This window comes from Caretta caretta, chromosome 12, assembly GCF_965140235.1.
Source record: "Caretta caretta isolate rCarCar2 chromosome 12, rCarCar1.hap1, whole genome shotgun sequence".
In the NCBI taxonomy this organism is placed as follows: domain Eukaryota; kingdom Metazoa; phylum Chordata; order Testudines; family Cheloniidae; genus Caretta; species Caretta caretta.
The window spans coordinates 41,097,623-41,120,944 of record NC_134217.1 but is presented as its reverse complement, the minus strand read 5'-3'; the positions used below and the strand labels follow the sequence as shown (position 1 = coordinate 41,120,944).

General features: G+C 60.7%; 1 protein-coding gene across 1 annotated transcript; it reads left to right on the top strand.

Annotated features, from left to right (window-relative positions):
- The first annotated feature begins 1,827 nt into the window (after positions 1-1,827).
- On the top strand, positions 1,828-23,122 carry DBNDD1 (dysbindin domain containing 1). Its single transcript, XM_048870865.2, has 4 exons — positions 1,828-1,973; positions 16,492-16,638; positions 17,075-17,215; positions 19,663-23,122. The coding sequence occupies exons 1-4, from the start codon at positions 1,943-1,945 to the stop codon at positions 19,824-19,826; spliced, it is 483 nt and encodes a 160-aa protein (XP_048726822.1). The 5' UTR covers positions 1,828-1,942; the 3' UTR covers positions 19,827-23,122.
- The last annotated feature ends 200 nt before the right edge of the window (positions 23,123-23,322 follow it).

The window sequence follows — 23,322 nt, the reverse complement described above, 5'->3', positions numbered from 1 at the left end:
GTCAAACTGGTGGAACGTGAACCGCTGCCCTGTCTGGGCTGTTGTGCTCTGTTCCATTAGGTCCCTTTTCCAGGACCCCTGAAGGCTGCCCGCAGCCCGGAAGCAGGGGAGGTACAAACTGCTTCCCCTTGGTTCCCGTGCTGGCCCCAGACGACAGGGTCTTTGTGCCCTTCAGGCCTGGGGCTTGGCTTCCCGGGTAACTCAGCTGATGTCTCCACTACAGCTGTGCCACCGCAGCTTGGGGCTTTGTACGTTGCCTGAAGGGGTTTTTCTGTCACTATAGTTAATCTACCTCGCGGAGAGGCAGCAGCCAGGTCGACAGAAGAATCCTTCCCGTAGGCCCAGCTGCACCTCTGTGGGGGTCAGGTGGGCCTAACTACATCGCACAGGACACACACTTGTTCACTGCCCTGAGCCACGTGGCTGGAGCGATCTAATTTTGAGGTGTGGACCAGGCCTCAGAAACAACACACAGCTCAGCCCGAGCTCCCTCCCTGAGGCTGGCATCCCTAAGATTTCCCTCGGGGCACTCCTCTCTGCCAGCCCCTAGTTCCCTCTCCTCAGAGGGCTGCTGTGTTTCCATGGCACCCTGCCTGCCACGGTGCTGCTGCTGGCTCCTCTGGACCCTGTGCCACGCTGTCCTGTTCCTTTCCTCTTCGAGCTGTACCAGCAAGGTTCCTCCGAGCCTCGTCCGCCACACCTTCCAGCTTCCACCCAGGCCGCACTGCTCCCCGCCTGCCTGTCCTCCAGCGCTCTGCCCCCAGTGATGGGGCCCACCCTTGCCCAGGGCGCGTGCGCCTGTTCCTGCTGGGGATGGGGGGCTACATGTCACTCGCTGCCCCTCCTGCACCAGGGGCTCCAGACTCTTTTGTTTGAGCAATGACAAGGAGTGTGATGAGCTGCTCGGCTTGGCGAGGGCCGCAGCCCTCTCCAGGGGAGGCGTTGCCCCTTTCTGGCTGTGAGAAAGCATGGGAGGGGACCCCTGGCCTTTCCTGCACACGGTACCTTCAACAGTTCGCAGTTCCAGAAAGGAAGGGGCCAAAGCTACGTGGGAGGGGGAGATGGGAAAGTGGGGTGAGGTTGCCGGTGTTGGTAGCAGTATTCCTGGAGGTTTCACCACATGACATAATCTTCCATTCCTGGGGGCTGCCGGACAATGCTGGAGAGTTGGCTACCCTAAACCGAGGGCAGGGGGTCTGAGGAGGCAGAAAAGATGCAGGGGGCTGCTCTAGAGGCCAGGGTGCAGCCTCCCCCCGGGGAGGTTGGAGCAAGGAGGGCAGTTTGGGGGTGGGGACGGGAGTGGCGTGTCCACATGGCCCCCACCAGTGTGTCCTTCGTCCCCGGAAAAGCGGAGACTCCCGCTTCTCCCCCATCACCTCCGGGTCCGCCACCACCTCCAAGGCCCGGGGCTGTTTCCTTGAGCTGCAGCTTTGCCTGAGCCAAGGACGGGTCGCGCTCGCCCTGCCCCCGCGCCAGCCCCGCCGAGGGAAGCGCATCCGGTGGGCAGGCGGCTGCCAGGAGCACCCCAGGTCCGCTTCGTCTTTCAAACGCTGCAGAGCCGGCAGCTCCGTGCAAGCGGAGCCCGGCCCGGCCCGGCCCGGCCCAGGGGTGCAACATCCCGGCGCAGCGCCTAGGGGGCTGGGAAAGGCTCCCGCCGGGGGCGGCCGCTCTGCGCCCGGCTCGCCGGGCTGCACCTGTCTCCGCCGCTTCCCCGTCCCCGGCTGCTGCCGGCGTCTGCACCCCCCGCCCGCTGCGGGCCCCGCCCCGCTCCGCTCCGCGGCGATGCGGCGCCGGCTGGGCAGCGGGGGGCTCGGCTCCGGGCGCTGATCCCCTAGCTCGGCCACGCGTCGGGCGCCGGGGCTGCTGCGGGGACCCGGAGGCTGCGGCTCGGCCTGACGCGGCCCCTAGCTCCCCGGCCGCGGGTCCGACGCAGCCCGGCCGGATGGAGGCTCCCGGTGGGGCGGGGATCCCAGGTACGTAGTGGCTTTTGGGGAACTTCCCCGGGTGCTGGAGGACAGCGCCGTGCCGGGCGGGGGCTGGCGGAAGGGGCCGCTCCGCTCCCCGGGGTGGGGTCTGGGGGGGCTCCCACGCCAGAGAAAGTTGGTCCGAGAGCAGGGAACCGCGTCCGCTCCCCGCCCGGGGTCTCGTCCCCCCGCCCGGGGTCTCGTCCCCCCGCCCATCCCCGGCGCCTCCTTCCCCCCGCATGGCTGGCGGCAGGCCCGGGACCCCTGTCGGGCTCAGCCGGGGTGGAGGCGGCTGCTCCCCGCAGTGCTGGGCGCCCGGGCTGCCCCGGGCAGGTTCGCCCCGCGCCCATCACCGCAGCCACCGGCCCCGCTGAGGAAACGCCTCCCCGGGCACGGGAAGGAGCCGCGGCCTCTCCAAGGCGGGTGACCGGCCGGGGCAGGTGCCGGCTCCGCAGCCAGCCCGTGCCGCGCCGCAGGGACCCGCCCCGGTCCGCTGGCCCGACCCGGCGGCTTTCCCGAGCAAAGCCCAGCCGCGGTGTGCGGGGCCGAGCTGCCGGTGCCCCCCGGGGCTGGCTCAGCCTCTCGCCGGCGCTGCGTGGGGCCCAGACGGGGCCGCCGGCCCAGGAAGCGCAGCCAGACGTGGGAGTGGCCCGTGGCAGAGCTAAGCGGGGGGAGGGGTAAGTGTGCGGCTGTCTGGCGCGGGGCTGGGGGTGGAATGTGTGTAGTGGGGGTGGGGAGGTGTGCTGTGCATGCGGGGGTGTCTGGGGTGTGTGTGCGTGGGGTGCCCAGTGGTGCGGGGGGGGGGTGGTTGTCTGCATGTGTGTGGTCAGGTGTGCAGGGATTACACGGTGTCCTGGGGTGTGTGGGGGTTGCAGGAGGGTGTGCGCAGTGGGTGGGTGTGGGCTGCACGTGGACATGGAATGCCTGCGGGGTTTGCACGTGGCTGTGTGTATGCGGTGGTGTGCTTGGGGGTGAGTGGTTTGCACACAAGGAACTTTGTATGTGTCTTGGTGTGTGTAATTTACCTTCACCTTCCGATGCCGCGTTGCCCCGTGTCTCAGGGCCCCAGAATGTCCCAGGCTTTCCCTGTGTCTGGAACAAGGCAGGCCTGAGCCGTAAGGGGGCAGCGGTGCCTGCAGGGGGCGGCAGGGCGGCTCTGGGGCCGAGAGGAGACAGGGCAAGATGTGGAGGGTTCCAGTGGGGATGACCCGGGGTTGTCTGGAACATCCCTATGGAGCCAGCCCACGCTGCAGTTTAACATGAGTCAACAGGAGACAGGTTGGAGTATGTCACGGAGTGTGGGGGAGTCCAGGCCCTGCACCCCTCTTCCTGGGATCCACTGAGACTCTCAGCCAGCCAGTAAAACAGAAGGTTTATTGGACAACAGGAACACAGTCCACAACAGAGCTTGTGGGTACAACCAGGACCCCTCAATCACATCCTTCTGGGGGAGCAGGGAGCTTAGACCCCAGCCCTGGGGTTCCCTGTGTTCCTCTCCCCAGCCCCCAAACTGCCAACTAAACCCACCCAGCAGGTTCCCTGCTGCAGCCTCTGTTCACATTTCTGGGCAGAGGTGTTACCTCCCCCTCCCCCTCCTGGCTCAGGTGACAGGCTCTCAGGTCTCCCATCCCCAGGGCACATTCCCAGGTCAACACTCCCCCCTCCCTGCTGAGTCACATCGTCACATCTCTCCCCCCTTCGAGACTGAACTGAGCGGGGTCACTGTGACCAGTGACCTGGGGAAGTTCGGGGCCCCCTCTCCGGGACAGCGCATCCGCTATCAGGTTGGCACTTCCCTTCACATGGACCACGTCCATGTCGTAATCCTGCAGGAGCAGGCTCCATCTCAGGAGCTTGGCGTTGGCTCCTTTCATCTGGTGCAGCCAGGTCAGGGGAGAGTGGTCGGTGTAGACGGTGAAGTGCCGCCTGTCACGGAGTCCCTGGGCGATGCTCTGGAACTGCTCCCCATGAAGTCAGTCAGGACTCTGGGGTAGTCGCCTTTCTGTGAGCAGCCTGTCTGCAGGACACACAGCTCACACAGCTTCCACCTTCCTGGGTCTGACCTTGGAGCATTCAGCATCCTCTGCCTCTCCGTGCGCTTCCCACAGCGAGTCCGCTCAGGCGGTGCTCCTGGGGAAGCCAGAGGGTCCTGCACCCCAACTTCGCAGTCAGACGTGACTCTCAGCCAGCCAGTAAAACAGAAGGTTTATTAGACGACAGGAACATGGTCTAAAACAGAGCTTGCAGGTGCAGAGAACGGGACCCCTCAGCTGGGTCCATTTTGGGGGGCAGTGAGCCAGACAACCACGTCTGCACTTCACTCCATGTCCCAGCCAGCCCCAAACTGAAACCCCCTCCAGCCCCTCATCCCCTGGGCTTTGTTCCTTTCCCGGGCCAGGAGGTCACCTGATTCCTTTGTTCTCCAACCCTTCAGCTCTCACCTTGCAGGGGGGGAAGGGCCCAGGCCATCAGTTGCCAGGAAACAGGGTGTCGGCCATTCTCTGTGTCCAGACTCCTGCACACACATGCCCTCTAGGGCTCTGCAATGATCATACACCCTTACCCCACCACCTAGATACTTAAGAACTGCCTAGGGGAAACTGAGGCACCCCCACACTATTCAGAGGAAACATTAAGAACAGTCCCACTTTGTCACATCTCTCCCCCCTTCGAGATCGAACTGAGCGGGGTCACTTTAGCCGGTGACCTGGGGAAGTTCGAAGCCACCAACGTTCCCATGGATGCCCCAGCATCTCTCCCATTCCTTGGTAGGAGTTACACCAGGCCCTTCCATTTTCACACCCTCCCTTAGGTCAGGGGTGGTCGATAGCACTCGCAGGCCGCATGTGGGAAGGTTTATGCAGCCCATGCCCTTTGGGCACCCCAAGAATGTCTCCCCATTGACCATCACCTTCTGCTCCCACTGGAGGTCCGAGGGGCCTGGCCCCAGGAAACTCCACACAGACATATAGGTTGGGGTCAGGAGTGGGAGCCTGTCCACATCCCCAACCATCTGGCTGACGGAGTCTATGGCCTTGGGACCCAGCAAGGGAGCTAGACACCGGGGCTTTTCCGCAGGGTCCCCTTGGTTCAAATCTCCAGCCTGCTCAAAGGCAGTGAGGTGGGCATCCACACCCCCCCTCCTTAACCAGGGGCAGCAATTTAGTCTCGAGGTTCCCTGCGGAACTGGCCCCCCGGGATCTATCCCCACTCACCCCTGGGAGGTCCCCTAGGCCTCTCCGCCCCACTACCGCCAGTTCATGCTGCTGCTGCTTCTGCAGCTCTTTCTCGGGCTCTCGCTGTCTCCCACGGTCCTCTTGCTCTCTCGGACTCAGCTCCAGTCCCGTCCGTCTCGATCCCCCGATGGGGAACCCGATCGTGAAGACCCTCGTCTGGTCGGGGACAGGAGTCTTGGCGATGCCTGGCTCCCGCTTCAGCTGCTCCCAGATCCTGCTATAGCCCCAGTTGGGGTCAGGAATCTGTTCCTTAGAGCGGTCATCCTCCTCCAGCTGCACGATTAACTCTGCTTTGGTGAACTTTCCAATGCTCAACCCTCTCTTTCTGCACAGGGTTACAATGTCCTTCTTAAGGAGACGGTGACAGGCCATCACTCCGCTCCTCCCAAGTTGTTGTGGACTCACAGGCCCGTGTGTTCTCAGCTCCCCACGGTTTCCAGGGAGAACCCCTAGTGTGCCAGCCCTTCTCGAGGTCACCACCTCTTTGCCAGGGTCGAGCTGCAGACTCCTCCGCCCCTAAGACTGCTCACTGCAGTCCCCAGGGGGACCCCATTACTGCACAGTCCTTCTCGCTGGTCACACACTCCCAGGGGTTAACCGCCCCCCGAAACCGCTCCTTTCTGAGCCTTCAGCAGGCCTGGTCCTCGGCAATCCCCCTTCGTGTTACTGCTCCCCAGTCACTTACTGCAGGAAGCGCCATCCACGGGGTGCAGTACATCCCACCACTGCCACCAGTTGTCACGGAGTCCCTGGGCGATGCTCTGGAACTGCTCCCCATGAAGTCAGTCAGGACTCTGGGGTAGTCGCCTTTCTGTGAGCAGCCTGTCTGCAGGACACACAGCTCACACAGCTTCCACCTTCCTGGGTCTGACCTTGGAGCATTCAGCATCCTCTGCCTCTCCGTGCGCTTCCCACAGCGAGTCCGCTCAGGCGGTGCTCCTGGGGAAGCCAGAGGGTCCTGCACCCCAACTTCGCAGTCAGACGTGACTCTCAGCCAGCCAGTAAAACAGAAGGTTTATTAGACGACAGGAACATGGTCTAAAACAGAGCTTGCAGGTGCAGAGAACGGGACCCCTCAGCTGGGTCCATTTTGGGGGGCAGTGAGCCAGACAACCACGTCTGCACTTCACTCCATGTCCCAGCCAGCCCCAAACTGAAACCCCCTCCAGCCCCTCCTCCCCTGGGCTTTGTTCCTTTCCCGGGCCAGGAGGTCACCTGATTCCTTTGTTCTCCAACCCTTCAGCTCTCACCTTGCAGGGGGGGAAGGGCCCAGGCCATCAGTTGCCAGGAAACAGGGTGTCGGCCATTCTCTGTGTCCAGACTCCTGCACACACATGCCCTCTAGGGCACTGCAATGATCATACACCCTTACCCCACCACCTAGATACTTAAGAACTGCCTAGGGGAAACTGAGGCACCCCCACACTATTCAGAGGAAACATTAAGAACAGTCCCACTTTGTCACACCGCCCGAAGAGATAGGGCTCTAGTTTCTTGAGGGCCCACACCATGGCCAGGCACTCCTTCTCGATGGCCGCGTAGTGTTGCTCCCGGGGTAGCAACTTCTTGCTCAGGTACACGATGGGGTGTCTCTCCCCCTTTTCATCCTCCTGCATTAACACCGCCCCCAGTCCCGTGTCGGAGGCGTCGGTGAACACCACAAAGGCCTTGTCAAAGTCCGGGTTCGCCAGAACTGGGCCACTGACCAGAGCCTCCTTCAGCGCCCGGAAAGCCACCTGGCACTGCTTGGTCCAGACCACCTTGTCTGGCTTCCCCTTCTTGCATAGCTCAGTGATGGGGGTGGCTATGGCGCTAAAGTGGGGCACAAATCTTCGGTAGTATCCTGCCATCCCAATAAAGGCTTGGACCTGCTTTTTGGTGTGGGGAGCGGGCCAGTCTCTGATCACCTCCACCTTGGCTGGTTCCGGCTTTAGGCGGCTGCTCCCCACCCGATGGCCCAGGTAAGACACTTCCGCCATCCCCACCTTGCACTTCTCCGCTTTTACAGTCAGCCCAGCCCCCTGGAGTTGGTCCAGCACTTGTCTAACCTGGGACACGTGGTCCTCCCAGGTCTGGCTAAAGACACAGATGTCATCAATATACGCCATGGCAAAACTCTCCATCCCCCTCAGGAGCTGGTCCACTAGGCGCTGGAAGGTGGCCGGCGCTCCCTTGAGACCGAACGGCAGGGTCAGGAACTCATAGAGCCCCAGAGGGCTGATAAAGGCCGATTTCAGCCGGGCATCTGCATCCAGCGGCACTTGCCAGTAGCCCTTTGTAAGGTCCATGGTGGTGAGGTACCGAGCTCCTCCCAGCTTGTCTAGGAGTTCTTCCGGCCTGGGCATGGGGTAGGCATCAGATACAGTGATGGCATTGAGCTTCCGATAGTCCACACAGAACCGGACCGACCCGTCCTTTTTGGGGACCAGCACCACCGGCAGATGGCTGGATCACCCCCAAAGCCAGCATGTCCCGGACCTCTCTTTCCAGGTCCTGAGCAGTTTTCCCTGTGACTCGGAAGGGGGAGCATCTTATCAGCGGGTGCGACCCTGTCTGCACCCGGTGGACAGTCAGATTAGTGCGTCCAGGCTGGTTGGAAAACAGCTGTCGGTACGGATGCAGTGCCTCCCTGACCTCAGCTTGCTGGGCAAGGGTTAGCTGATCCGAGAGGGGAATTGTTTCCAGGGGGGAGCCAGCTCTGGTCCCAGGGAATAGATCTACTAAAGGGTCATCTCCCTGCTCTTCCCACTGTCCACACACGGCCAACACCACATTCCCCCTGGCATAATATGGCTTCATCATATTCACATGGTACACCCGGCGGTGGTGCGCCCGGTTCGACAGCTCCACCACATAGTTTACCTCATTGAGCTGCTTGACGACCTTGAAAGGGCCCTCCCAGGCGGCCTGTAGTTTGTTCTTTCTCACTGGGATGAGAACCATCACCGGATCCCCGGTGGCGTAGGCACGGGCCCGCGCCATGCGGTCATACCAGACCTTCTGCTTCTTCTGGGCTCTGGCCAGATTCTCCCTGGCCAGGCCCATGAGTTCAGCAAGTCTCTCTCGGAAGATCAGGACATACTCCACCACTGACTCTCCATCGGGAGTGGCCTTCCCCTCCCACTCGTCTCTCATCAGGTCCAGGGGGCCCCTCACCCTCCTTCCATATAACAGTTCGAAAGGCGAAAATCCGGTAGACTCCTGTGGCACCTCCCTGTACGCGAACAGCAGGTGAGGTAAGTACTTGTCCCAATCTTGCGGGTGCTGGTTCATAAAGGTTTTCAGCATCATCTTTAGCGTCCCGTTAAACCTCTCCACCAGCCCGTTGGACTGGGGGTGATAAGCTGAGGCCCAGTCGTGCCGGACCCCACATTTCTCCCACAAGCACCGGAGCAGGGCCGACATGAAGTTGGAGCCTTGGTCTGTCAAGTCTTCCTTGGGGAACCCCACTCAGCTGAAAATGGTCAGGAGCGCATCGGCCACGGTGTCTGCTTCAATGGAAGCTAAGGGCACTGCCTCGGGGTAGCGGGTGGCAAAATCTACCACCACCAGAATGTATTTCTTCCCCGACCGGGTCGTCTTGCTGAGAGGCCCCACGATGTCCATGGCCACCTTCTGGAAAGGCTCCTCTATGATGGGCAAAGGTCTCAAAGCCGCTTTCCCCTTGTCCCGGGCCTTCCCCACCCTCTGACAGGGGTCACAGGATCGGCAATACTGCCGGACCGTGGTAAAGACCCCGGGCCAGTAAAAGTTCTGTAGCAACCTCTGCCGGGTGCGCCGGATTCCCTGGTGCCCTGCGAGGGGGATGTCATGGGCCAGGTACAGGAGCTTGCGGCGATACTTCTGGGGGGCCACCAGCTGCCTCCTGATCCCACAGGACTCTACTTCCCTTGTGGGAGCCCATTCTCGGTATAGGAACCCCTTCTCCCACAGGAACCTCTCCTGGCAGCCTCTCCTCATGGTCCGTCCCACACCGAGGTCGGCCAGGTCCCTGAGCTTCCGCAAGGAGGGATCTTTCCTCAACTCGGCCTGGAACTCAGCGGCTGGGGAAGGGATGGGGACCGGTTCCCCCTCAGTGGCCAGGTCTGAGGCCTCAGCCTCTCTGAGCCGTGCCCCTCGGCCCTCCCTTCCCACCAGGGTAGGGTCCTGCGCCTCCGGTGCGGTACCCTCCCCGAGGTCAGGGAGCAGTGGCCCTCGCCGGCTCTGGCTACGGGTCACAACCAGGGCGGTCTGGGGCTTGCTTGGCCAGTCCTCTAGGTCTCCCCCCATCAAAACTTCAGTGAGCAAATGGTGGTGTACCCCCACATCCTTGGGGCCCTCCTTGGCCCCCCATTTCAGGTGTACCCTTGCCACGGGCACCTTAAATGGGGTCCCGCCCACTCCTGTCAGGGTCAGGTAGGTGTTGGGCACCACCCGATCTGGGGCCACCACCTCGGGCCGGGCCAGCGTCACCTCCGCGCCCGTATCCCAGTATCCATTGACCTTCCTCCCATCCACCTCCAGGGGAACAAGGCACTCTCTCCGGAGGGACAGCCCCGCGCCCACCCTGTAAACTGAGCACCCTGAGTCCAGAGCCTCCAGCCCTCTGGTGGAGCTGGCCTGGGGTACTCTTCCCTCCGGGGCAGGTGGTAAACTGGTAGCCCCCCTTTCCTGGGTCGTCTGCCCCTCGTCCAGCTGGGTCCCTACCCAGTTAACCCTGGGTAGGTTGGGTCTGCTCAGTTTGTCCCTGAGCCCAGGGCACTGGGACCGTACGTGGCCTCTCTGGCCACAGTGATAGCAGCTCAGGTCACGTTGGTCCCCTCGAGCGGGTCGGAGGGACCCGACGCCAGGCGTTCCCCTTGGGAGGGGGTTCTCCCTATTTCCCCGCTGGGAGGCCCCCTGGTGACTCACTCTCTGCATCGGGGGGGGCCTGTTCTTTTGGGACTCCTCCCGGCTACCCCCTGACCGACTGTTCACAAACTCGTTGGCCAGCTGCCCTGCGTGCTGGGGGTTCTCGAGCTTTTTGTCCACCAACCACAGCCTCAGGTCGGAAGGGCACTGTTCATACAGTTGCTCCAGTACAATTAGGTCAAGCAGGTCCTCTTTAGCTCGGGCCCCAGCTGTCCACTTGCGGGCATACCCCTGCATCCGGTTGACCAGTTGTAGGTAGGTGACCTCAGGCGTTTTACGCTGACTCCGGAACCTTCTCCGGTACATCTCGGGGGTCAGCCCAAACTCACGGAGCAGGGCCTGTTTGAACAGTTCATAGTCCCCTGCCTCCGGCCCTGTCATCCGGCTGTACACCTCCACGGCTTTGGGGTCCAGTAAGGGGGTGAGAAACTGGAGCCTGTCTGCAGGGTCAACCCTGTGCAGGTCACAGGCATTCTCAAAGGCCGTCAGGAAGCTATCTATGTCCTCCCCCTCCTTCCGCTGGGCCAGGAAGCACTTATCAAAGTTCCTTGCAGTCTTGGGTCCCCCCTCACTCACCAGAGCCGGGGCCCCACTGCTCCTCAGCCTGGCCAGCTCCAGTTCGTGCTGTCTTTGTTTCTCCTTCTCCTGATGTTCCCTCTTCTTCTCCTCCTGCTCATGTTGACGTTGTTTCTCCTTCTCCTCCTGCTCATGTTGACGTTGTTTCTCCTCATGTTGACGTTGTTTTTCATGATCCTCCAGCTCCCTCATTTTCATCTCCCTCTCCCATTCCAGCCGCCTCTGCTCCAGGGATGGGGAGCTCCGCCGGGAGGATCCCCTGCTGGGTGCTGGGGTCAGGGTGCCCTCGGTATTCGCTGGGCTTCCCCCAACCCCTCCCCCAGACATAGGTAGGAAGGGTCTCGGGATGTCCTCGGCAGCAGTCTGACCCCTCCCAGCCCGGTCAGGCCCCAGGGCCCACGCTGCGTCTGCCGGGCGGCTCCCCTCAGGGACAGGGATCGGGTCATCCAAGCGATCCCTCTCCTCCAACTGGGCAATCAGTTGTTCCTTGGTGGACCTCCCGATGCGCAGCCCCCTCTGCCTGCACAGCTCCACCAGGTCACTCTTAAGGCGTTTAGTGTACATCTCCCTGCTGGCCACTCGCAGGCCGGGCAGCTTCCCACGGTTTCCAGGAAAAGCCCTTAGTGTGCCAGTCCTTCTTGAGGTCACCACCTCTTTGCCAGGGTCGAGCTGCAGACTCCTCCGCCCCTGGGACCACTCGCTGCAATCCCCCGGGGGACCCTGTTACTGCAAAAGTCTTTCTCTCTGGTCACACATTCCCAGGGGTTAACCGCCCCCCGAAACCGTCTCTCTCTGAATCTTCAGCACGCCTGGTCCCCGTCAATTCCCCTTCGTTTTACTGTTCCCCAGTCACTTACTGCAGGAAGCGCCGTTCACGGGGTGCAGTAGATCCCACCGCTGCCACCAGTTGTCACGGAGTGTGGGGGAGTCCAGGCCCTGCACCCCTCTTCCTGGGATCCACTGAGACTCTCAGCCAGCCAGTAAAACAGAAGGTTTATTGGACAACAGGAACACAGTCCACAACAGAGCTTGTGGGTACAACCAGGACCCCTCAATCACGTCCTTCTGGGGGAGCAGGGAGCTTAGACCCCAGCCCTGGGGTTCCCTGTGTTCCTCTCCCCAGCCCCCAAACTGCCAACTAAACCCACCCAGCAGGTTCCCTGCTGCAGCCTCTGTTCACATTTCTGGGCAGAGGTGTTACCTCCCCCTCCCCCTCCTGGCTCAGGTGACAGGCTCTCAGGTCTCCCCTCCCCAGGGCACATTCCCAGGTCAACACTCCCCCCTCCCTGCTGAGTCACATCGTCACAGAGTAACACTGATCCTAGCCCCCCCAGGGTGCAGCTGTGGGGGCACCCGCGAAAGGGCAGCGATGGCAAGAGAGTGGAGGACAGAACCCCTTTCTAGAGCTATCCTCAGGGTTCCGCTGGGTTGAGGGTCCAGCCTTTGGCCTCTGGAAACGGGAGCTGAATCCTGATTGTGGCGCAGGGAAAACGAGTCTCAGCCTGGTTCCCAGTTTGATATTCATCCACATTACAACCCTGCAGCTGTTCTCTGCTCAGAAGTGGCTTCGGGGGGGGGTGGGGGGGATGGTGTGGGTTGGGATTGAGGGGCACTAGCCATGCTGCATGGGGACTGCAGGACGGGAGCATCACAAGGTGCTGCAGGTTTGGACTAAGGTGCATTGGCCAAGGTGTGGGGTGAGACTGGGAGAGGGAGGGGCCTGCAGGCCAGGTCAGCTGTGTGTGTGCCGGAGGTTTGCACAGCACCTGTCTGCGCTGGGCCGGGCTGTCCCCATGTTGTGAGCGTCTCTCTGCCGGGAGAGGCATGTGCCTGCAGTGTGAGAGAACAGAACAAAGCCGGAGCAGCTCTGCATGCATTTAATGAGCCATCGGGGCCAGGATTTCTGCTGGTAAATTAGGGGACTGGATCTGGGAGACAGTTTTATGGCTGGAGCTGAGCCAGTTAAACAGGTTCCGTTAGGCTAGTGCCTGGCTCCCGAAGTGCGGTGTGTTCATCTCTCGTGGCTGAACGTACTGGGGTTATAACGCAGGGTAACCCATGCTGATGAGGCTTGGGGACGTTAGCTGCAGCAGGCAAGGCGTCCAGGCACTGGTATACTGAGCTCCGGAACCCCGCCAGCCTAGGGCACCTTACAGCTAGCGCAGCAGGCCCCTGCTCTCCAGGGCACATGTCTCCTTCTCAGCAGGGGAACGTGCTCTGAACTCCACCCCAGGGGCAGTGGATCCCCCTTCCACGCACCAAGTCTCCTGGGCCGAATCCCAGCCCCAGGTGGTCTGAAATGGGGCATGTAGCACGTTGTGCCCATGTGTGCCAGCCATCCCCCAGGTGCACTGGGCCCTTTCATCACCAGCAGCTCAGGAGCATGCTGCCCTCCCCACCCACACAGGCTCCTACAGCCCTTGTCCAGATTAGGGTGGATCGAGGGCTCCCCCCCCCCCACATTGCTAAGGGAAATGTTAATCATCTGGTCACTCTGTGGCAAAACACCATCCCTCCCCCCAGTTCTCCTGCCTGGATTCTAGGGTGACCAGACAGCAAGTGTGAAAAATCGGGATGGGGTGGGGGGTAATAGATGCTTATATATATATATGAAAAAGCCCCAAATATCAGGACTGCCCTATAAAATTAGGACATCTGGTCACCCTGCTGGATTCAGTCAGGATGGGAAGGATTTCAGTTCCCCTCCATTGGTCTGGCTAATATATTCCCACTGGAAATCAGTGTGGAGCCCCCCTTGCCCATGAACCCCCATTGTGAGGCCAGCTGGGCAGGAGATGGACAGCAGAGTGGGGCCTTGATCTCAGGAGCTGCAGCAATAAGCCCTTCTTTCTAATCTCACCTCCATCCCTCCGTCCTGTGCGACACTGCCCCCCCCCCCCCCGAAGCGTCCACGTGCTGACAGCCAGGAGAGTTCCCAGTGGACATGGGAAGAAATGGGGTCACGGGACACAGAACTGCCCTGAGCCTGACTGCCTAGCTCTGCCTTCCCACTGGTCTGCTCCCGGCCCGGGCCCCAGTGACCCTCTTTCGCCTGCTCTACTGGTTTAGAATTGATTTTCAAGGCTCCCCCTTTGTCTGATGTTTCCTAAAGGGGAGACCCAGGATCTTTCCCCTTGGTGGGGGGAGACCCCATCCCTACAGCAGGAACCTGCAAGCCTCCTCTCAGATATATTTAGCTGGTGTAGATATGCAGCCTCCCGTATGGAGTGGCAGCTAACGGAGACCTGGGGCAAGAACAGGCTTCCTGCACCCGGATGGCTACTGGCCACCCATCTAATCAGCGAAGTCCCGCGCACAGGCAGTGGGAGCAGTCAGGCCTTGTCTGGTGACAGTGAATGTAGCCGGGGTGTCCACAAGCTGTTTGCATGCGTACAGTGTCTGTTCAGGGTGGCCCAGCGCATGGCCTTTGGGTGCATGGGCAGCTCTAGTGCAGCCGTCCGGCTGCAGCACACGCATGAATGAGCTCCCTTGCATCAGGCTTGCTGGCTAGCTTGGCTCCAGCACGTTTCCCTTCAGGCCAAACCACCCCCAGTGCATGCTTTTGAAACCTGCATGGCCAGGCACCATCCTGAGCAGCTAAAGTCCTGTGCTTCCTTTTCCTTGCCTGACCCTGGTAAGGACGTTCTGCACCCGGAGCAGAATGACATGCAGAACAGCTGCTCAGACGAGCAAGCAGCTCCTACTTGCTGTGGTTCCAGCCCTGAGGGCTGGGGTCTTGGGTCTGCTCCAGAAAGATGGCTGCAACTCCTGGCCCCAACCCAGTGTCACCTGGTGCCAGCTCAGTGAGCTGCTCTCCTGCCTTGCAGTGAAAATGGGCTTGTGGGCCTGTTTCCTTCTGTGGGATGTCCAGACGAGGCCTGACCTGGAGTGTGCCCTGCTTGTTAACAATACTGTGGCCTCAGGGATGCCCAGCACACTGGTGCCCGACTCCGATAATGACCCTAGCACTGCTGTCACGAGGATACCTAGGTCTCTGGTGCCCCTGGGGTTTGCCAGCACGTGCCGCAGGTCTCAGGGATGTGGCCTGTCAGTCCCCCAGGCCTCACTGGGGCGGGGCGGAATCTTTCCCAGTAACAGCTTTTCTCCCAGGGGTTTCTCCAGCAGTGAAATCAAACAGGACTTAACAAACAGAGCCTGATTACAAATCCTTCCCTCCCGTTACCCAGCCTTCCCTGGTGCGCTGCTCCAGTGCCCCGGGGCGCCCAGCTCAGACAGGGGAAAAGCCCCTTCAAACCCCTAAACAGCAGCTCCCTCCTGGTCCCTCTCTCCAGCCCCAGGACGCACAAAGGCCCGAGCCCCCTGCTGGCCCTATTCACAAGGCACCGTGAAAAGCCGTGACCGCTCCCCGCCACTTCCTTGCTTGCCCAGCACAGTGCAGGCCCTGTCCCTGTGCACGCCGCCCCCCGTCCGTGTGCCCGTGCCCAGCGTGGCTCCTGTCCCCTCACAAGAGCAGTCCACAGCGTGCTGCTGTTCACCTTTCCCTGGGCTCCAGGGGGATACCTCTGGCCCGGCGGGCCCTTTTGATCTCGCTCAGGGCTCCCTGCTCTGAGGAGATGAGCTGGTGGTGGCAGGCCAAGTCACGCCTCCTTGCTGTGGCTTCCCGGCAGCACTGATGCATCCTGCCCCACAAGTTTGCCTTGGGAAAGCTCCAGCCCCAGCACTCAGGCCAGCCGTCAGTGCAGGGTCTGGCTCAGCACTGTCACCCCTTGGATCTTGCTCCCCCTAAGACCAACCGCCTCTTATCTCGGCCTTCCAGGCCTCCCCAGAACAGGCTTTTGTTTAGACTGACACAAAGGGTCCCTGTGCAGGGCAGGGCGTGTGGAGCTGCTGGTACAGGTCCATCTGCCCCCTCCCGCAGCCAGGGCAGGGTTCTCACCAGTGCAGTGTCTGGAACTGCCCTTTCCTCCCATTCCCCCCGCGCAGGCTGTTCCCTCGTCTCCCCCAGTGGCTGCGGAGCTGAGCGCAGTGGCTTGCGCTCTCTGAACTGCTCCGTGTACGTGTCCCTCCTCTCTGGTGTGGAGATGAGGGCAGAGACCAGAGCCTCCCTGACCGCCCCCCTGGTCCTGTCATTTCAAAATGGCCTTCCTCGGCTTGGGAAACTGCGCCAGATGAGTGCCCCAGAGCCACCGGAACTGGCAGGGGCAGAGCATGTGAGGGGCAGAGGCAGCTGGTAGCCACATGTGACTCAGGGAAGAGGCTGAGAGCAAGGGAAGAGGCCTGTCTGTGGCAGGGCGGAAGTGCCCCTCCGAGCCCCTGAGCAAGCAGGCGTGGGGCTGTGGGAAGGGACTAGAGCAAAGCCCCGTGTCCCCAGAGCCGGAGTGGTGCAGGCAGCAGCAGAGAGAGCCCTGCGAGTGTGCCTACCACCCACCTGGGGGGACTGGGCAGCTCAGCCTCCATGGCCCGTTCGCTGCAGGGGCCTAGCCAAGGCTGGGAGATCCCCAAAGCCATCTCCTGGCTTCGGGCCACTCGCGGCACAGGCTGGAGCGGAGCCAGTGTCCCAATGGGGAGAGGCTCCATCCCGCCGGCCCTTGCCCTGCCAGGCACCCAGCTGTCCCGGGAAGGGGGGCTGGAGATGCCAGTGCAGGGGTCTCTCTCCCCATCCCCCACCTTGCTGGTGGAAGTCCCAGAGGCAGGAGCGTGCTGGAGCAGCCATGTAGTAAGGCACACAGTGCCTGCCTGCTGGCGGGGGCTGTTTGGGGGCAGAGGAGGCCTCGTCCCTGCACGGGTGGGGAGGGGGGCAGAGGGTGCAGAGCCCAGGGCTCGGTCTCTCGGTATCTAACATCGGCAGCGCTTTGTGATTATAGAACGGATTAAAGAGCCCCAAACGCTGGAGCGAGCCGCCGGCATCCCGGCACATGGGCCGGTGGAGGAGCCTCCCAGCCCCCCTGCCGAGGAGCAAGGCGGGGTCCCCATCCCCAGCTCGGGCCTGCTGCAGGTTGCTGAACGGAGACGTGAGTACAAGGCAGCATCCCGCCCCCCCCCGCTCACAGCTGTGCAGCTGGCCAGGCCTTCCCTAGGGCCTGCCATGGGGCCCAGCCCAGCCAGGAGCCTGCCCCGGGGCTCCTTTGTCCCTGGGCCTGGCCTGCCCCCAGGGCTCCTTCCTCCCCCTGCCCTGGTCCCAGCCCAGCACAGCCAGGGGCCTGTCCCCCAGGACTGAATCCCTTCCAGCCCTGGGCTTGCCTCCCGCCCAGGGCTCCAAGCTCCAGGGCTCCAAGCCAGGGAGAGGTTGTCTTGGTTCCAGGGGCTCATTCCCCCAGGCAGACTCCAGGGGGAGATTCCCCAGTTGTGGATACATGGTGAGAGTGCAGGATCTGCCATGCAGAAGGAGAGGGAAGCAGGGCCATTACTCTGGCCCCAAATCCCTGAGCTGTCACCTTTGCTCCCCAGAGCCCCTGAGCAGCGTGTCCTCCTTGGAGGTGCACTTCGACCTGCTGGATCTGACCGAGCTGACGGACATGTCGGACCAGGAGCTCGCCGAGGTCTTCGCCGACTCCGACGACGAGAACGTCGCCAGCGAGTCCCCTGCCGGTGAGTGTGCCCAGCCCGGGGGCGGGCAGCCTGGCCTGCCCCCCACACACTGGGACAACTCCACTCACCTGGGTCCCTGTCTCTCCCAGCTGGGGGGGTGGGGGGGGTGTCGAGGCAGCACCCGGTGAGCTCAATGTCTAAACACAACACGGGACACTATTAACGACCCAGGCCTGCCCCAGCTAGGGTGTGGCCCCCTCGCTGCTTCCCCTAGCCGCAGGCAGCACGGGATCAGCACATCCTTCCTGTGGTCCGTGCGTCCCCTGAGCTGCCTGCAGTGCGGCTGGCCTCGCTGGGGAAGGCAGCAGCGAGGCCCAGGAGCAGAGGCAGGGCCAGCCTCGTCTGTTCCTCCAGCGCAGCCTGAGCCCCGGGGCCGCCAGGAGGGGGTTTGGAGCCAGGCCTTTGCAGACAAACCCCACCCAGTGTGGGCCACAGCCTGTGACAGAGTGCAGCAGGGGGCCTCATTAAATTGCACCAGCTCTGCCATGCATCTTGAGCAAATCAATACTGCTTGACAGGGGCGTCTCCACGGGGCATCACTGCTCCATGGGAGGCTCTTCCCTTCCATCATGTAACTGTCCGAGGGCTTGGGCCAGCCCCTGCAGCAACCAAGGGCACATGGGCCGGGGCGTGGGGCTGCCATAGTTCTGGGTGCGAGGGCCTGGGCAGGAGTGTGTGTGTCAGGGGATCGGTGAGCGTGGGGCAGTGAGGGGCGCACATGCTCACCTACACCAGTGGATTGGAGGTTGCACATTGGGGCCTGCCACACCCTAGCTTGCTGCTCTGCCTGCAGCAGGTGGGGTGCAGTCCCACACAGTCTCACTGCAGGGCTGCTTCCCTGTTTGGGGCACAAGGGAGAGGCACTTGGGTTTCAGTTCAGCCGCAGCCCTTTGTCTGAGGGGATGGCCCCAAAGCAGCTTTGCAGTGCTGGGATGGAGGGCAGGGCAGAGCACAGGGGATCTGAGCTGGTCAGTCCCAGCTGCTGTGCAAAGGGGAGGCTGGTACTCTGGGGTGAGGGACTTGGCATTTCCCCACTTGCTCGGGAAGGAAGTGATCTATTGCGCAGGCACTAACATGGATCCACTGTCTGAGAACACGGGCAGCCCTGGGCATTTGGGGGGCTCCCACCTATTCTGTCCCCCCAGCACCCCATCAGCCTGGGGCTCCTGCTCCGCCAGTCTGTGTCTCGGCACATGCAGAAACAGCAGCTGCGGCCCGGTGAAACAGATTTAATGAATATGTAAATCAGCTCCTTTAGCATCTTCAGCGGGAACACATGACCTGAATCAATTAGCAGAACTCCCCTGCACTCTCACTAGGGAGATGGCTGAAGCCGAAGGGGAGCTGCAGCTTGGTTCCTGCGACACAGCGTGTGGTCACGCACTCATGGCATGGGCACCAGGGGCGTGTGTAAAATGCTCGTCAAATGCCACTAAATTCACGCTACCACGCCCCGAAAGGAAGATGAGTCAGCACCTGCCAGACCAGGTGCCCACCCCAGATGGGCACAAAGAGCTAGTGCAGGGTTTACCTGCAGTTTGCCCACGTAGACACATGGTAATAAATCCTCTCTGAATCTGCGCCGAGTCCCTTAATGCAAAGGCAAGGGGAACATGAACAGCACGTCTGTGGCCTTGAGTGCACATGCAAAGTGGCAGGTGTGATTTGCACATGCAGTTACCACAGCAGGACCTGCAACTAGCCAGTGCATCTGCCCCATCACTCACCCAGGCAGGTGGGGCAGGGCACAGGACTGGAAGGTTTCTGGTGTAACCTTAGGCAAGACACAGACTCTTTCTCTGCCTCAGTTTCCCCAAAGTTCTTGCATAGCTTACAGGAGGCTATGTGCCATACCCCTGTACAATGGGGCTGAACACCATAGAAATTGGGGACACATGATTCAGAGCACCTCCACTTCTGAAAAGCAGGCCCAGCGCAAATCCCAAACCCTCTTGCCCCTGACTTGACTGCAAATTAGCTTGCTCAGGAATCTGACCCAAAGGAATTAAAACACGTGGAGGAAGGCACTGAATGGCTCTGGAGGAAGGCACTGAATGGCTCTGGCAATAAGATACAGGCCTCTGCCCTCTCCATTGCTAGGGGCCCAGCTGATTGTAAGCAAAGGTGATTAGCGCTTTGGGCTCCTGGCTGTGGAAGGAGCTGAGGGTCTCACTCCACGTCCCTGTGGCTGTAGGGTCCCAGCCCACTAGCTGCGGCGGGTCCTTAGCAGGCTCACCAGTGATCCTGGGGTTCAGGGCCTGAATGCTGCCTAGAGCTGGTCCCTCAGGAGCGGGGCGGAGACGAGCGCGGGGGGGAGTTTCTGTTGCTGCTGCCCGTTCGGCGGCTGTTGTGGAGCAAGCCCAGCCCAGGCCAGCACCTGCCTGTAACACTGAAAGGGCTGGCAGGGGCGCGGGAGGTGCCTGCTTAGCATGTCTGTCTCCTCACAGGGCTGCACCCTCCCCCACTTCCTCGGGCCGGGTGCCTGCGATCCCCCTCCTGGACAAGGACCAAAGGCGAGCAGGGGCGGGAGAAGAAACACCTCAGTGACTCGGAGCTGCAAGCAGGCATCGTAGACACTTTCCTGGCGGTGGAGAGGCCCCAGGAGGACTAGGAGGCTGGGAGCCACAGTGGGATCTGAGCCAAGGTGCCAAGCCGGGGGTGTGCACTCTTGCACTTACCTCCAATTCCAGACAGTTTGTGACCTTAACAGACTCCTACTCCTAGAGAGACGAGCAAACCCTGCTGGCTCCGTGTAATGCAAAGCTCCCCCCTCAGTGCGGCCGTAGCACGTGGATCAGCTGTGCCAGGGCACTGGCCGTGCTGGGCAAGGAATTCCAGCGAGGAGACAGATCATCAGCACGCTGTCTTAGCACTTTTTTAACCCTTTCTTGCTCACTCTGTACAAAACCTGGCCAGGCCGACAGCAGCAAGGGCAGGGCCTAGGGCCAGGAGAGAGCCCAGCTGCACGGAAGGGAAAAGCAGGTTTGGGGAGAATTGCGTCTTTCTGGAGAAAAGCCCTCTGGCTGCAGGTGAGTTAGGAGCGGGGGAAAGCCCCCATTCTTCCCTCAGGGCAGGAGGGAGGTAACATTCAAGGAACCTGGGGGCAAACAACCACGCTGGTTCTTCCCCAATGAAGTGCTGGAGCTCAGAGCAGAACCCAGCTGCCTGGGGGCCGCCAGCCAAGGTGGGATTTAGCCATCACTTGCTAGAAGCACATTCTCGTCCCTGTGGCTTTACACCTGTACGGGCTTTAGCTCCGGTGTAAGAGCAGCACTACTGAAGATGCCAGCCTGGGAACAGCAGCCCGTGCTCATCTCCCACTGCGAGCCTGCCCAGGGAGCTCTGCAGTGGGGCTGGCTCCTGTGAGCTCACGTGGCTGCGAGGAACCCATGGGTCTGAATTACGACTGCTTTGCCGCTGTTACAAGGAAGCCCAGTTCCATCTCCAGAAGTGGCATGGGGTCGGGGGCAGTTGGACAGACGTCTTTTTGTGGTCAAACCGGATTAGGCTGAAGCGAGCTGGAGCATGGGAACATGAGCCCGACTGCACAGATCCTGCTGGAGGGGGCCCTGGGGTGAGGCAGGAGAGGCTGTGTTTACTTGATCCTTTCACCATTGACACAAGCTGCTTCATGCTAAGGAGCAGAACGGAGTCGAGGGGGCCTGGGAGAGGAACGGGGCCTGTGCTGTGCCCAGAAAACAAGAGGGGCTAAGCTGGACATCCTGTCCCCTTCAAACCTTAGCCTCACTTGAATTGTTGCCACACTCCTAGCCCCTGCTGTCCACCTGGAATCTGTCGTGTTACCAAACTTTTCCTACCTCCTCCCGGGGGTGGGGTTAGCCTGTTCAATGCCCCTACGGCCCAATCTCACTAAGCCCAGCTGTTCTGCAGGGGGAGCCGGACGGTGCTAGAATGTCTTCGCAGGCTCCCTTCACAACTGCTGCTGTCCATCCCGCCGAGCCCCCGGGGCAGTCTAGTCTTCATCTCCTCCCTTGTTCAGAGCACCAAATAATGCCAAGGCTGCCTCAGGAGCCATGGCAACTTTCTTAAAAGACAGTTACAAAGGAGGGATGGGGAGGGGGCAGGTCTTCCCCTCCTTCCACCCTCCCTTGGGTAAACTGGGGAATCCTCATTTTCTGCCATTGTGGAGAAGAAACTCTCCTGCCGACCCAACGTCTCTTGCCTCACTGTAGCATGGCGTTGGGCGTGTGGCTGCCTTCTGTCCCTGCAGTTCTGTGTGCGCAGTAGTGTCTGGGCCGGGGCTATGTCGTCCTGTCCCGTCTGGGAAGCACCACTGCTGGCTCTGCTTAGGACCCCTGGCCCCTCACACCTTGCAGGCTGCAGTTAGTGGACCGCTGGCAAGGTAGCCTGGCTTGGAGGCTATGTTCACAAGAGGGAAAGGAGACAACCCAGGGGTGGCCAGCACAACCAGTCCCATACAGCTCTCTGCAAAGCTCATCTTTAGTGCACAACAGCAGCATTGCGAAGGGAGTATAGTAACAGTTGGGTGGGGGGACCAGTCTGTCAAGGGATTTGAAATAATTAGGGCCCTACCAATTTCATGGTCCATTTTGGTCAATTTCAGAGTCAGGACTTAAAAAACAATCAATTTCATGATTTCAGCTATTTAAATCTGAAATTTCAGTGTTGTAATTGCAGGGGTCCTGACCCAAAAAGGAGTTGTGTGTGTGTGTGGGGTCACACGGTTATTGTAGGGGGGGTCACAGTATTGCCACCCTTAGCTCTGGGCTGCTGCTGGCGGCTGGAGAGCGGCGGCTGCTGACGGGGAGCCCAGCCCTGAGGGCAGAGCCGCCGCCAGCAGCAGCCCAGAAGTCGGGGTGGCCTGGTCTGGAATTGCCACCCCGACTTCTGGGCTGCTGCTGGCAGGGAGCTGCCTTCAGCGCTGGGTGCCTAACCAACAAGTGCCAGTCTCCGGCCACCCAGCGCTGAAGGCAACGTAGAAGTAAGGGTGGCAATACCGTGAACCCCCCCGCCTGCCCCCGCAACTCCCTTTTGGGTCAGGACCTCCAATTTGAGAAACGCTGGTCTCCCCTGTGAAATCTGGTCTTTTGTGTGCTTTTACCCTCTACTATACAGATTTCACGGTCCGTGACGCTTTTTTCATGGCTGAAAATTGGGTAGGGCCCTACAAATAATGCCCCAGTCATTGGACCATGCCCTCTCTCTCCTCTACCAAATTTGGAAAAGAGGGCCAGATCTTTGGGGTTGGAGGAACCACAGCTCTTGTTTCTGCCCTGTGGAGTCCAGCTGCAGTGAAATTCAGATGCAGCATGGAGAGCGAGGGTCCAGCAGGCCTTTCTCTGGGCTACACCCGAATTTCATGGCCTGACAGTGGAGCTGCTCCTGATTGTCATGTAAATCAGGCCAGCTGCCAGCTGGAGCACACCTCATGCTTCAGCTGACACATGAGCCATGAGGGGCTTCTGGAGCAGCTTCCAAAATAAATTCCCTGCTTCAAGCCCAGAGTAGCAGTTTGGGCTGGTTTGCAGCTTTCATTCAGATCCGTGCTGTTGCTATCCCAGTGTCCCACATGTTAGTTATAGAGTGCCAGCAGCCCCCTGGAAAAGGAAGGCTCCAACTCTGAGGGGTGCGGGGGGCTTGCAAGGGAGGGATTTCTTAAAAACAATCTCCCACCAAAGCAGGAGCTGGTTAAACTCCTCCTCAGAGCTCCAGCCCGGAGCCACCCGGTCACCAGACTAAAAGAGCAGTTAGGTCGTGATGCCAGCATGACACTATAAGGACTTGGGTGGTTTTAATCTAAGTCTTAAGGTATCTCTAGGACACACACCTGCACCCTCCAGCTGTTGAGCCATTCTGCTCTTGTCCTGTACTTTTCATTGGTTGTGTAGCAGCTTTCTGTACTGTTAAAAAACAAACATATCCCCACGTGCCCGGCTGGGTGTGTCCAGTGGTTTCCTTGGTCTCCCACCTCGCTCAGCACCAGCCGCGCTGCACCCAGCTCTGCACACCTGAAGTCAACAGGGGATTGCATGCGAAGGGGACGATCAGAAAAGCACAGCTGCTGGGCTGTGCTCCTGCCCAAGGGGAAGGGGGTGACGTTTGGGAAGGCCTGGCTTTCAGTGTTC

Bases quoted from the DNA above. Each gene is read 5' to 3' on its own strand.
- DBNDD1 (XM_048870865.2), top strand. From the start codon at position 1,943: ATGGAGGCTCCCGGTGGGGCGGGGATCCCAG. The intron at 1,974-16,491 runs GTACGTAGTGGC...TTGTGATTATAG, and splicing joins CGGTGGGGCGGGGATCCCAG to AACGGATTAAAGAGCCCCAA. The intron at 16,639-17,074 runs GTGAGTACAAGG...TTTGCTCCCCAG, and splicing joins GCAGGTTGCTGAACGGAGAC to AGCCCCTGAGCAGCGTGTCC.